Genomic DNA, 15,038 nt, shown 5'->3' on the forward strand with positions numbered 1-15,038 from the left:
AATGAATAAACACACTAAAACACGTCTATATACATTCGATGCGGAAAAAAAGTTAGAACATCTCGTAATAGTGAACGGCGGGAGTATTAATCAAAATAAGATTATTACAACTTGCTTTGGAACTCTGACTGCATTGACTAGAAGAGCAATTTGGGGGCGAGAGTTGGAAATCAGCGCTGAATCTACATGGTAAAATGTAAAAATAATGCACTTGAGTATACACCTGTGCGATAGGAAGATGCCAATCGGACAGCCAAGTCAACCAACTAACCAAGAGCAACGAAGGAAAAATAGTGTTTCCCAGACCTAATTTGTTCATTCCAGCCTTCAATCATTGATCAACCGCTCATATGAAACAAGAAAAATGGACTTGCTAGAGAGAAAATATTGCTTGTAACTGCTAATTAGAAGACAAATTGAGTGAGAATTAACAAAATAAATTAATGAGAGGTGAAGTGAGCGAGCAAGCAACTAACGCTAGGTACGTAAGCGTAGTTGTCTAACGACCTAACGTTGGTTGATGCCCCCTCCAATCACAGGCTCGTTTGACTATATCCACGATGAACATCCCCTTGTCACAAACCTTATATATACACACTAATCTCGACTCTCGAGTAGTGCACTAATTGAGCTACTAGCAACTTGTTCCAAGCCAGAGAACCAAAAGTTAGCTTACCATCTTGACTTCAATCAGTTCTTCGCCTCCCGGTCCCGGTCGATCATGCCTTGCGATGGCGACAAGGAGTCGAAAGGCCGCCTGAACGCGGTCAACATCGCTGCCCGCGTCGCCGCCATGGGGCTCGCCGTGGCGTCGGCGGCTCTCATGGTCACGGCCAGCCAGTGCACCGTCGTCCTCCCGAACGGCGCCGAGGCACACACCGTCACTTACAGCGACTTCGGCCCCTTTGTGTACGCCTAATACGCTTTTCTCCTTTAGAGACGGAATTCGTGCATGCAGGTATACCCGTTTACGAGCCTGGTTTGTGCGTACGTTCTGACAAGGCGGATTCGTGCGTGCAGGTACCTGGTGGTGGCGAACGCCATTGCGGCGGTCATGGTGGGGGTGGCCATCTTCCTGAGCGTGTGGAAGAAGGGCAGTGCCAAGTGCTCCAGGGTGCTCGTGCCGCTCCTCGACGTCGCCGCGCCGGCGCTGCTCTACTCGGCGACCGGCGCCGCCTTCGCCACCAGCGAGTACATGTCCTACTGCTCACCCGGCCGCGGCCGCATCAGCGTCTGCGATGGCACCGTCCGGGGCACAAATAACTTCTGCAGCCAGGTGCACATGGCCATGTACATCTCGCTGTCCGCCGCCGGTGCCGTGTCGGCCGCGGAGCTGGTGAAGAACTTGACGCTGCCCTTCGGCAGCTCCGGGTCGGACTCCGACTCGGACGCCGGCTGCGAGCATGGGTGCCACCACAAGCATTAGCTAGGTTTCTTTCGTCCCTACTCTTTCTGTGACATACTCCAGTTACGTACAATAATGCTAATTGACTGCTTCGATTTTTTACCACATTCCAATTGTGCAGCTGGTCAGTACTATATTTTGTACTTATCTACGTTATCAAGGGGGCAACCTGTTCGTTGTGCTGCTGTTGTCTGCATTAATTTCCGCCGTTCTATTTGATTGACTACCGCTCTCTCCGTTCCATATTAACTGTCGCATATGTTTCTCCGATGAAAATCGACGAGGAGGCTCGTTGACTTCAGCCTACGGTTAAAAACAACCAACATGTCAAGATCTAAATTCGAAACGGTTTCTGGTCCTGGTCATAGACCATTGTGTTCACGTCCGCGGTACAACAAAGACAGAAAGTTGTGGTGTCTTTCTTTCCAGTACGAACAACAACACGCTTCGCCTGCTCCCTCCCGTGTTCATTAGCGCTCTTGTCCAGCGGCGAAAAAGTGCCACCGAAGTAGCATGAGCAGGCTTCTATTGCTACGCAACAAACCAAAGTTCAATCAATATGCTCGAGACGCATATGCAAAAGATTAGCAGAATCACAATCAGATAATTCATTTGAAAGAACAGGCTGACATTACCAGAAATTGTCGTGCCTCCAAGATAATATAGACTGTTGGCCTTCTTTATGTCACCCTACATTACAACAAGAGAACCTTTGATGACCTTACCACTACCAGGGTGCATGGGCTGGCTACGTGCATCGTGCAACATGAGTTTAGCCAGACTAGCAGATTCGTGTGGAGGTGTGTCTTCGTCGGATCTCGCAGGATTAGATCGGTGTTGGTCGTCGGTGTATCTGTTTGGATCCGGTCTTCGTTTGTCTTCGTTTGTGAGTTTACGGATTTGATCCTTTTGATCTACGACTTTCTTCATCGACGATGGTTGCTACTCGGGTGCGCTGGTCCTATGGGGCCTTAGCATGACGACTTTCCGACTGTCTACCACTGCAAGGCTTACCCGGCTCTGGTGGGGGAGGGGTGATGATGGTGGCGCGCCTTCGGCTCCCTCCAGTGCTTGTGGTCGTCGCTAGGTGGTCCACGGACATGGTTGTAATCTTTATTACCTCTGTTGTTCTTTGTACTACCATGATTGAAGATGAATAAATTGGAAATTTCTCAAAAAAGAACTCTTGATGTGTGTTTAACCGCATGATGCCTGATGATTTTCCATTGAGGCATGGTTTCAATGATAGTCTCGATTGCTTTTCGGTGGGGGTGGTTATTCCTTACTCTTGTTTTACCTTTGATCTGCTTTTTAAGAGGGTATCTTCATCGCCTTGTATAGTTCAGTTGTCTTGCTTTAAATATAAAGCAAGGAGAAAGTCCTTTTCGGCAATATAAATGTTTCCATGTTTTATCATTATCAAATGATTAAAATTAAATGATAAACATGTGACTAAGAAAACACATGCCGTACAATGAACAAAAGTACCATATATTTCCTACTAAGAGACCATCTTTTAGGGAAGAAAAGCAATCATCATGCGTTGCATGCTAAGATGCCGCAATTATACCTGCCTTCTGATTTTTGTATTTTGTTTTTCAACTTAACAACCATCGCGTGTCGCAGCTAAGATATCACAACTATATACGTGCTTTTAGATTTTTGGGATTTTATCAAAGGCTTAAACCTTGCAGTGGGAGTTCGAGGCTATACCAATATAACTGGATTTTGAGTAGGATGTTTGTACCTCAGCTGGACATACATGCCTGCATGCTGGATCCATATTAGTGGACCAGAACAAGTAATGCGCTGGTCGAGGGCCTCATGACTAGTCCAGAGTCCCAACTAACTCATGTTAGAAGCCGGAAGCTGCTGCCTATGGTGTGGTCGCATAGTGGGAAAATGATTGGAACAACATGTAGACCCAATTTGTCCTAAAAAAAAACATGTAGACCCAATTGCAAAACAGATACAATTAACTTTTCTTGACTATGATACACCTTCAATCAGTAAGATTATGGAATCGGGGCGCTACAAAATTCGAGCAGGCAGACCTAACACAAATTTTGTATGTTTAAACCTGCCTAACTAGCTACCTAATCGCCTCACAACCAAGATTCATCGTCAAAACATATTAATTAGTCTCATGGTCTTCACCTTGAGATAAGAACGCCTGTTAATTATTCACAGCTGATTTTAAATACGCCATTTTATGGTGTAGTTGGTTGCAATACGCAAATGATCAATGACATACCATTTGCAATTAACAAGTAGGTTTTGCTGGCCGATGAGGGCTAATCAATCATTCCAGACAAGGGATTGTACGTGATGGCTTATAAACAACACTAAGCCCTAGTCAACGTCGACTATATATCTTACATCACTCCATATCATTGCACAACTTGCGAGTTTGTATAAGTTTAGTTAGTCATGAAAAAGATTGATTGATAGTGCCATACGTTGATTGTCATGAATTCGTTCCTAAAAATGTTAACTAGTCCATGCAGTTCCCTAGGCTCTAGCCGCCTTCGTTACATATCATTGACAGAAAAGACTAAGAATATTGTAGAAGACACATCACACACAATCGTAAAAGAAGACAAATAATCAGAAGGAAAGAAGACAAGGAAATTGGTTATGAAATTGTGGCAAGGTGTCGGCAAGTCTATTTGCGATGGCTCGCTCTGGAAATTGGTTATAACACACTGTCGTATGGATATAACGCGGGTGCTGATGATTGAGCACCCGATCAGCCCCTTTAGGGCATCTCTAATGGAACTCCTAAATTTTCACTCCCTAAATGTGTACTCAAATTTGAGGAGTTAAAAAGCATGGAGCTAATCAAACCTCTAAATTTTAACTTCGTAAAAAATGTCTTTGCCAATTCTTTCAAAAAAAAATTGTTATATACTCCATTTCAACTGGATACATGCACATATTAATTCGAAACTTGATAATTTCAATGCATACAATTCAACAACATTTCAAATTTAACTTTTCGAATCCATACACACCCAAGGGTCCAAATGAAGTGATAATCCAAATAAAACGTGATAAACCCATAAGAATCAAGTGCTCAATAAGATCATTTTGGAGTTTGTGATGAGCTTCTCGTTTCTCGATCATTCGATGGGCTGCGACTATAAGAGAAACGGTCTGTTGCAACGAAAATGTTGCAACAAACTAGCGATAACTGTTTTCAATCTGCTCCAGCTGTCTTGAACATGAGGATAATCAGTTTGGTTTACTTCTTCCTCCATCACGACGGCTTCACGGGTGTTCGTCGCCAGCCTTGTCTCTCTCCTCCGCTGGCCGCAACCCTGCTCTTCGCCGCCAACTCACAAGGGGAGGGAGGGCCAATGGCTGCCGCGCGACGTGTAGCCGCGCCGGCAGGAGCAGCTTCGGGGCCGACGGTCGCCACCGCGCTGGGAGTCACCTCCGCGCCGGCGGTTAGGGGGACCCGGCCGCCGCGTCTATGAAGGAGCAGAAGGTTAGCTCGCCCCGTTACTCTCAAAGCAAGAATCATCAACAGCCTCTTGTCATCAAAGTCGTTGAATCAACTACATATGGTGCTGAATTGATCTTAAATCTGTACTCCTTGTCTATCTGCTAACAGCGCCTGACACTGCTCTGTAGACGGCCCTTGTTTTGTTGTGGGCAACGAGAACGATTCATCCCCTCTCTCCCATGTTCTTCTTCTCCTCTGTTCCTCTGTTCATGTTTCTCCTGGCCTACTTGCTGCCAACAGAGAAATCTGCTGGTAATTTACTAGAGTATTTCTGATTTTGCATTGTTTCTCGGCCTTTTACCATAACATAAGAGCGTTTTTGACGGGGGGAATATAATATATATTTTCTAAAAGATGGGTCACCAGACATAAAATGGTTCGGTCCGTAGAGTATCAATATGTAAATTTATCTCCGAGTAAAATAGAAATGCCCATGTCTGATGCTGGTTAAAACATGTGTACAATTATTGTAGGTGCTGCGCCTCTTGCTGTCTTTGGATATCTTCTGGCAACACATCTCTCTCTTTATCCTATAATTATCATTCTGCCTGCATGTGCCACAACTGATTTTCTTTTTAGTTCAAATGTTCAGCCATACATGCATGCTCAGCCTTGCTTTGAATATCGTCATTAAATTTGATGAATGAAGAATATGTTAGCGTGTGTTTAGCTCTCATCTAGATAAGAAATAAGTGTCTCATCTAACTCCTAAACTGTTGGAATTTATGCGGAGATTCGTAGGGATTTTTTTCATTATTAATCAAGTAGTGTAGGAGTTAGATGAGGCTTGAGAATTAGCAATTCCGTATTTTGAATTTGTTGATATATTTTTCTACTGTGCAAGCCTTGCTCTAGTGATTCGCACAATTAATAATGGAGTACAGACTTCATATGGATTGCACATTTAGTACAATCATTATGCCTTCTGAACTCATATTTCCATGTTTTCTTCTCTGCATATGATGTTTCTCTCGACCACTTGCATCGTATCATTGTGAATATGAATATGTTATTATAACCCTGGTGCTAAACTTGACAAAACTGCTACAATATTGTTCAGAAGTGACATTCACAAGAGGCTCTGCATCATCACAAATTAAAGGGAGGCCACCATCATTGGGCACAAGAACCAGCATAGTAGACGACCACCATCAAGCATTATGTTTTACATAGTTTTCATCCTCAGTGGTATAATGAAGCTTCATCAGCAGGAGCATCAGGCCACCTTTTCCCACCAAGGTCTATGACTTTTCCATCTCCCAAGTTTGTTAGTACTACAACCTAATTTAGCAAAGGGAGGCACCATTAGTTCGTCAGGAACTTCTAAAGGCCCAAGACAACTGGCCATATAACTATCTCAAAATTCTTGGATTACGGGCGTTTGAAACTTGACCCCGGTTACTCAAGCAGTTATGTCCAGGTACTGTACTACGAGTACCAGGTTTATATTACTTGTCCATGCACTGCAAGTATATCATTTTTTTCTGAAATCTGAACTGCAATTACATTTTGTGGTCAGTTTTAAACTGTCCCGACACAGCTAAACACGAATAACGGACGAACATGCTTACCTGGCTACTGCTTCCGGTGAACACATCCATCTTTCTTTTTTGGTGGACATGTAAAAGGCATCAACCAAATCCCAGAACCATGGATAAACTGATCTACTAATGGATTCTAATCTTACTGTTCATTGAATCAAATGTGGACATGTGGTCCTGTCAGGAAAGGAAGAAATTTCAATGTGACAACACTTGTGAAAGGAAGAGTAGACCATTTTCATATATTTTGGCAGACAATACAGTGGTACAGGTTATGGGTACGCATGAATTCTAACATAGATAGCTCATAAATTTTTATCATGTATTTGACTGGTTTTGCTAAACCATGGCAACGACTCTTTTTTTGGTTCCTTATTAATTAATAGCCTTCCTTGGGCTAATCACTGGTGGCTTCTCAGCAGCATTACATGCTCCTAGTCAAATCCGTCGAGGCTATCAGGCTATTATGATGATCAAGATATATTCGTGGATATTTGTGACGGAAAGAATATATTCTATGCAGCGGACTTGAGACATTGTCTTCAGTTCTATGCAGAAAAATTAGCATGTGAAGGTCTGAAGAAGAAATAGAGCATTGAATAAGCAATTGTGTCAGTGTCACCTAAACTAAACTTAGGTCAATGCTGTCCACTGTGTACGATAGCTGGAAACGTCTTGCCTGTTGAGGCCGACGGGTTCATGTTAATATAGTGGGGCGCACCTCCTATACAGCGCATACAATGTGGTTTAGATTACAGGAGATATTCAGGGAGAAGATAGAACTTGGAGAGAAAGAAACAACTTATCTCTATCTATCTCTATCTATCCTAACTACCTCCAGATGCGGCTCAAGTGTAGATGCGCCATGTACCACGTACCATAACGTGACAGCATGTTTGACACCCTCCCTTAATCACAACTTCATCAAGTTGAGATTATGCTTGAAGTCTTCAAAACTCTTTGTAGGCAGGGGCTTTGTGAATTCTTCAAAACTCTTTGTAGGCAGGGGCTTTGTGAATCCATCTGCAATTTGATCTTTGGAATGCACAAACCGAATGTCAAGTTGTTTTTGAGCAACTCTCTCTCTGACAAAGTGAAAATCTATCTCTATATGCTTTGTTCTAGCATGGAACACATGATTAGCAGAAAGATAAGTAGCACCAAGGTTGTCACACCACAAGCATGGAGCTTGTTTGCTCTTCACACCAAGCTCTTTCAACATAGACTGAACCCATATGATTTCAGCTGTGGCATTTGCTAATGCCTTGTACTCTGCCTCAGTACTTGACCTGAAGACAGTAGCCTGCTTGCGTGCACACCATGATATCAGGTTAGGTCCAAAAAATACCGCAAAGCCTCCTGTGGAGCGCCTGTCATCCAGGCAGCCTGCCAAATCAGAATCAGAAAAGGCACTGACAAGAGTAGAGGATGACTTGCTGAAATTCAGACCTATACTCAGAGTATGTTTAACATATCTAATGATACGTTTGACAGCTGTCAAGTGAACAGTGGTAGGTGCATGCAAAAATTTACAGGCTTTGTTGACAGCAAATGAAAGATCAGGCCTGGTAAGAGTTAGGTACTGAAGAGCTCCTACTAGACTTCTATATTTTGTGCTATCTTCCTGACTCAAAGGTTTACCTTCCATAAGTGACAATTTTTCTGAGCTGGATAACGGAGTGAGAAAGGGTTTACAACCTTGTAGTCCTGCCTTTTTAACTAGATCAATTGCATACTTAGCTTGAGAAAGGTGAAGTCCATCCGAATGCTTCTTTACCTCAATCCCAAGGAAATAATGCAAGTCTCCAAGATCCTTTAACGCAAAATCTGTACTCAAGTCTTTCAACAGTCCTCTAATTGCTTCATCAGATGAACTGGTCACAATTATATCATCAACATAGATGAGAACAAATATGCATGTATTGGATCTGTTATAAATGAACAATGATGTGTCTGACTTAGAGGGAATAAATCCAAGTGTTTGCATCTTGTGACAGAGACGTGAGTACCATGCCCTTGGAGCTTGCTTTAATCGATATAAAGCTTTATCAAGTTTGCACACATAGAAGGGAGTTTTCTTACTTTCAAACCCAGGAGGTTGTTTCATATACACTTCCTCTTCCAGAACATCATGAAGAAACGCGTTCTGTACGTCAAGCTGCCTGAGACTCCATCCCCTGGAAACAACAATGGACAAAACAAGACGAATAGTGGCTGCTTTTACCACAGGACTAAACGTATCCTCATAGTCTATGCCATATCGTTGTTTGAAGCCTTTTGCAACTAGCCTAGCCTTATAGTGATCAATGGTTCCATCAGATCTCCTCTTAATCCTAAAAACCCACTTGCAATCAATCAGGTTTTTATCTTGCTGTGGAGGAACCAAGCGCCAAGTTTTATTTTTCTTTAATGCCATGTATTCTTCATTCATTGCCTTCTTCCACTTGTCATCACGAAGCGCTGCATCAAGGGTTGCTGGCTCATCTGGTTCTCCTGTGGAACAGACCAAACCATATTTGGTTACATGTTTATAATTTAAAGGCTGAGTTAACCCTTGTTGGAGCCGTGTTCGCCGTGATGGGGGAGCAGCAGAATCCGCAGCCACAGAGGATCCAGCGGGCTGCACAGGTGGATCGGCAACAGATCCCGAGGGAGATCTTGCCGCGGACCCAGCAGCAGTTCCAGTCAGCGCAGGGTTGGCCAGATCTTCTGTGACCGCTCGCTGAAGCGCCTCGTCCAGAGTTGGCGTAGAAGATCCCGAAGCGGGAACCCGCTCATCATTGCGCGATGATGACGCTGTGGCTCGGGTCCGCGCGTCGGTCGGTCGATCGACAGCAGTGGGACCAGCTCCGGGGTCCGCGTCCACGCTGGCCCGCGCGGATTCGCGCCGCTTGTACGTGACGGGGCGGGCGCCGTACCGCGTGCCGCCTGGGGGGACCCGCATGTCGGGCGTGGCCCGCGTGTCGGTGGTGGAGGCGCGCAAATCTGGTGGGGCGGTGCACGCGCCTGCACCTGTCGCCCCTGCACCACCCGATCCCAAGGGGGGTCTGGTCTCCTGCGGCACTGCTGGTCCCGAGGAGTATCTGTCCCCTGGCGCATTGTCTCCTGCCACGGGACACATGAGATATGGCCCAATTTTTGCACCGTTTTGGTTGTTTTCTTCACAATTTTCTCCTGTTTCATCAACGCAAAGCTCATGTATGCCATTAGATGAGTTAGTCAACAAATGATCATCAGTATTTGGTCCCCCTTTATCAAAACTAGTGAGATGAGGAGGTAGGAGAAGAATTTCTTCTCGAAGGAGTGCACCAGCATTGGGGTGGAGATCAGCGAATGGAAACTTGGTTTCATCAAAAACGACATCACGGGAGATGTATACTCGCCCGGTGGAGACATCTAAGCACTTGACCCCTTTGTGCTGGGCACTGTAGCCAAGGAGTATGCACTGTTTTGATCGAAACATGAGCTTTCGGTTGTTGTAGGGACGAAGGTTGGGCCAACATGCACACCCAAATACACGAAGAGACTTATAGTCTGGTTTGGTGTGGAGAAGTCGTTCTACCGGAGTTTCATTATTAATAACACAACTAGGGAGCATGTTGATGATATGGACTGCGGTTAAAAACGCTTCATCCCAGAATTTTAGAGGCATGGAAGCACCTGCTAGAAGAGCAAGGCCAACCTCGACGATGTGTCGATGCTTACGTTCAGCTGACCCGTTTTGCTGGTGAGCATGAGGACATGACACTTGATGGGAGACACCAAGTGTTTGGAAGAAGGAGTTCAACTTTTCGTACTCCCCTCCCCAGTCTGACTGGACAGAGATGATTTTGCTGTCAAATTTTCGCTCAACAAGAGCTTGAAAGTTTTTGAACACTTGAAACACATCGGATCGTTTCTTTAAAAGATAGATCCAAGAAAATTTGCTAAAGTCATCGATGAAGCTAACATAATAGGTGTGTCTGCCAACAGAAGTAGGGGCAGGGCCCCAAACATCAGAAAAGATCAATTGTAACGGTTTGGTAAAAACACTGCTAGAAATTGGATAAGGCAACTGATGACTTTTAACTTTTTGACATAAATCACAAATTGTCTCATTATGACGCTCACCAACAAACGGGAGCTTATTTTTCCTAAGCAATTTTTCAACTAAAGAAAAAGATGCATGTCCTAAATGATCATGCCATCGTGTGGACGAAAGCTTGATAGCACCACAAGCATATTTATTTGGTCTTCTAAACTCCGGAATCAACGGATAGAGGCCACCAACGCATCTACCTTGATAGAGAATTGTCCTCGTTGCCTGATCCTTGATCAAAAAAAAGTAAGGGTGAAATTCAAGAAATACATGATTATCAAGGGCAATTCTATGGACAGAAAGAAGACTCTTGTTGGCGCTAGGGACATGCAAAAAATTTCTAAGATGAATATTGTGATGAGGAGTACGAAATATTGAGTGACCAAAGTGACTTATACTCATACCTTCTCCACTGGCAGTGTGGATTTGATCCTTGCCACGATACTTCTCTTTCATGGTTACTTTCTCGAGCTCGTTGGTGATGTGGTTGGTAGCACCACTGTCGACGTACCAGTTCGTGTCGACACCATATGAGCCATCGGCCGCCGCAGCGACTTTTTCTTCATCTTGAGAGTCGTAGTCGTCCTCCTCATACCTGTACCAGCAATCCTTTGCTGTGTGCCCGACTTTGCCGCAGATCTGGCACCGAGGGGTGTCCGGACGGTTCCTGCCGCCGCCACCAGCGCCGCGTCCGCGGCGACCTCGGCCACCAGATCGTGGTGGCGTGGCGCCGCGGTTGCCGCCGCCGCTGGACCTGCCCTTGTTGCGAGAGGGCCCACGCGAGCGAGAGCCGCCGCCCCGCCCGCGAGTGGCCGCGTTCGCGGATGATTTGAAGCCGCCGCTGCCGGCCCCCTGGAATTGAGCCATGCGCTGATCGAAGTTGGATAACATGGCAAAGAGTTCATCAAGGGTTACCCCGGTCACGCGAGCGTCGAGGGCAGAGACCAGAGGCTGATAGTCGGCGTCGAGCCCGTGGATGATGTAGGAGGCAAGTTCGTCGTCGGGGATCGCCTTGCCTGCGGCAGCTAGCTCGTCGGCGTAGCCACGCATGGCGGCGAAGTAGGAGGCGACGGAGAGGTTCCCCTTCTGCGCGTTGATGAGGGATGTTCGGATGTTGTTGATGCGGCTGGCAGACTGGGACGAGAACATCCCAGCGAGCGTCGTCCAGAGCGCGCCCGCAGTGGTGACCGTGGTCACCGTGAGCAGCACCTCACGCGTCAGGTTATTCAGCAGATATCCAAGGACCTGCTGATCCTCCCTGACCCAGATTGGGTGGAGAGGGTTGGGCGATGATGAGACCTCCTTGCCGTCCTTGGTGGTGACGAGGAGTTTTGCCGGCTCCGGCTGGGTGCCGTCGACGTAGCCGTAGACACCGGCGCCACGCAGCTGGGGGATGACTTGCGTGTGCCATAGCACATAGTTTGTGCGCGTCAGCTTCTCGGTAACCTGGCGATTGAGGCTGGTTTGGGATGCGCCGGAGGAGGAAGACATGGCTAGGGCTAGATGGAGTTTGCAGGGAGCTTAGATGGGAAAAGGATAGCTCTGATACCATGTACGATAGCTGGAAACGTCTTGTCTGTTGAGGCCGACGGGTTCGTGTTAATATAGTGGGGCGCACCTCCCATACAGCGCATACAATGTGGTTTAGATTACAGGAGATATTCAGGGAGAAGATAGAACTTAGAGAGAAAGAAACAACTTATCTCTATCTATCTCTATCTATCCTAACTACCTCCAGATGCGGCTCAAGTGTAGATGCGCCATGTACCACGTACCATAACATGACAGCATGTTTGACACACTGCAACATGCCATAGCTTGCAGCCCCATTGATGACATTGAAGTTTGAACATCCTTCACGACTTTCTGAACTGGTTCAGGGCCATGATAGAATAAACAGACGGAACCTTCCGCATGCCCAGCTACAATTGTGCTCTCTGTGTAGAACATGACAAGGAGACCCTGCATCATCTTTTTTGGGACTGCCCATTTGCCTTGCAATGCTGGACTTCTAGTATGCCACAGAAGAAGATAGGCATGTCTTTCTTTGATGAAATCATGTTAGCTTCTGATGTGCTCCAGAAAAAAGATATCACTGGGCGTTCTGATCATGGGATGCTTGAATATTTAGCATCAGAGAAATGAAAATATTTCAAGAATATGCCCGCAAACATTCAAGTGTGGCACACCAATCTCAGGGAAAACCTCAAAAGTTTTTGAATAGGAGCAAAACAGCACAACGCAGCTCAACTCACTGCTTGGATTGGCTCTAGCCTTTCTTTTGTTTTTATTTATGTATATATTTTCAATGTTCTGTTATATAATTAACTAATTAATTAAATTTACCATAGCTATTGTTCTATGGTTTCAGGTCAAAAAGAAAGAAGAAAACAGTCAAATGTTAGAGTAAAGGAAGATGAGGATCTGGACGTCTGACAACTCAGATCAAGATTCTATCAAATGAAGATGAGATAGAACAGTGAGCATGACCTAGGTGATGGAGATGATGGTATGTTTGCTGGAACTGTTCAATCACAGATTCACAGGGGAGAACTTGATCTTTGATTACGACACCGAGTACTAATAGTATCAAGATCATCGTCTTGCTTGATTGTTGAACAACTTGACATAAGCACATCATTTATGAATTCTTTGTTGACCATGTCTCTCCCTGCCAACTGAGCAACTCACTGACTTGAAAATTACAGCACAGAAATTTACATGGATAAAGGGTATCAATGCGCACGAGGTTAACCTCAAGTCTAATAGTCAATCCACCGTATCTGTTCATTTTTGAAAATTAAGTTCCTGGGAATACACCTTTGTTCATCTTGACACTGATTACTAATACTGTTTAGTTAAGGTCAATGTCTTGATGGGCCGTCGAACAACTTCAAATAAAACAATCCTTTATGGGTTCCTTGTTCCTTGTTAAACCCCGCAACCCCGAGACTCACAAGTTGCACAATAAGGTTTTAACTTTGAAGCTTAAAGTGGCAGGCAAGACTGGGCATCAGTTGATTGTATTCGTCTCGCAAAAAAAAAGTAGAAAAAGTTGAGTGTATTCCTCACCAATGGACCTCTTCTCTTAATCCCAGTATAATCACAAACATACATGATACAGGTCAATCACATTCTTTGGATCTTTTCAGAAGTAAACAATTATGACCTCGAATGCTTGCCTAATTCTGTGGATCCCAGTACATGATATATGTCATTTGAAGGTTTCGATGGAGTGCACATTTGGGGCTCTCGGACCTAATTTTTAACTGATCTTTGACATGGCGTAACGATGTTTGCTTGCTCGAAAAGAAGATAAAACCCTGATAAAATGCTTGCTTGCTCACAAAATACATTCACATCACACTGCTTTTATTTGACCACCATCCTCACATATTGCTTTTGCTCTCATCCTCTCGGCGAATTCCCTGGCAATGGCCGAGATGGGCGGGGCGAAGGCGGCCAGCCTCGCCTTGCGCATCGTGGCGCTGGCGCTGTCGGTGGGCGCCGCCGTCGTGATGGGCAGCGTCGTCTCCTACAACAGCGCTCTGGTGTAAGTTTTGTCAAAAATATTGTACGTGTGCCTACCTTGATGATTTACCCTTGTGAGTCGTGCGCTCGCAGCTACTTCGTGGTGGGCAGCGTCATCTCAGCCGTCTGCTCGGCGCTGGCGCTCTACCTGTTCGTCGTGCACGGGGGCGGCGGCTCGATCGCCGTGTCGCTCCTCGACGCCGCCGCGCAGGCCCTCCTGTTCTCGGCGTCCGGCGCGGCGCTCGCCGCGCGCGGCTGCTTCGCCGGCGGGGCGGGCGCGTTCCGCGGGAGGGTGGGCATCGCGGCGGCCGTTGGCGCGTGCGCGGCCGCGGCCGTCTTGGTCGCGGCGCTGGCAGGGAACGCGCCCTCCCGCGGCCGCGGCGGGGGCGCTGCCGGTGGCTCTGGCTGCAAGCACGGATGCTCTAGCCCAGGCTGCTAGCAATTCACAGCGTCAGTACAAGGATTCTCGGGAATTGCTTGTAGTGTGTGTAACTCTAGAATTGATTGATGATGCATTTTTTGCTCTCTTACTGAATGATTGATGGGTGGATACTTGTTGTCTAGTTGTTGCTGTTGCGGTTGTAAGAGCATGTCTAATAGTACCCTCAAATCCTTAAACCCTAAAAAATAACCGCTTTTTTACGGGTTGAAACAAAAAACGCAAAGACTAGAACCCTTTAACCCCTAAACCTGTAAACAATTTTAAGGGTTAGAGCCCGGGTCGCTCTCCCACCTCTAAAAATGAGGGTTGGAGAGGGGAAACAACCCAACCTCTATTTGTCCGTTCCGCGCGCGCGGGAGGGAAAAATCAGGTTCGTCGCCCGCCTCCTCCCTTGCCCCGCCCGTCGCCCCGCCCCCAATAGCCGCCGGCCGCCGCGCGCCATGGAGCCGCCGCCCGCCCCCGTCCTCACGCCCGCCTCCTCCCTTGCCCCGCCCGTCGCCCCGCCCCCAATAGCCGCCGGCCGCCGCGCGCCA

General features: G+C 46.3%; 1 protein-coding gene across 1 annotated transcript; it reads left to right on the plus strand.

The window, feature by feature from the left end:
* The first annotated feature begins 611 nt into the window (after positions 1-611).
* LOC123125759 (CASP-like protein 1U3) lies at positions 612-1,601 on the plus strand. Its single transcript, XM_044546218.1, has 2 exons — positions 612-909; positions 1,021-1,601. Exons 1-2 carry the CDS (start codon positions 722-724, stop codon positions 1,424-1,426), a joined length of 594 nt encoding a protein of 197 aa, XP_044402153.1. The 5' UTR covers positions 612-721; the 3' UTR covers positions 1,427-1,601.
* Positions 1,602-15,038: the final 13,437 nt, after the last annotated feature.

Source organism: Triticum aestivum, chromosome 5D, assembly GCF_018294505.1.
Source record: "Triticum aestivum cultivar Chinese Spring chromosome 5D, IWGSC CS RefSeq v2.1, whole genome shotgun sequence".
Lineage (NCBI taxonomy): Eukaryota > Viridiplantae > Streptophyta > Magnoliopsida > Poales > Poaceae > Triticum > Triticum aestivum.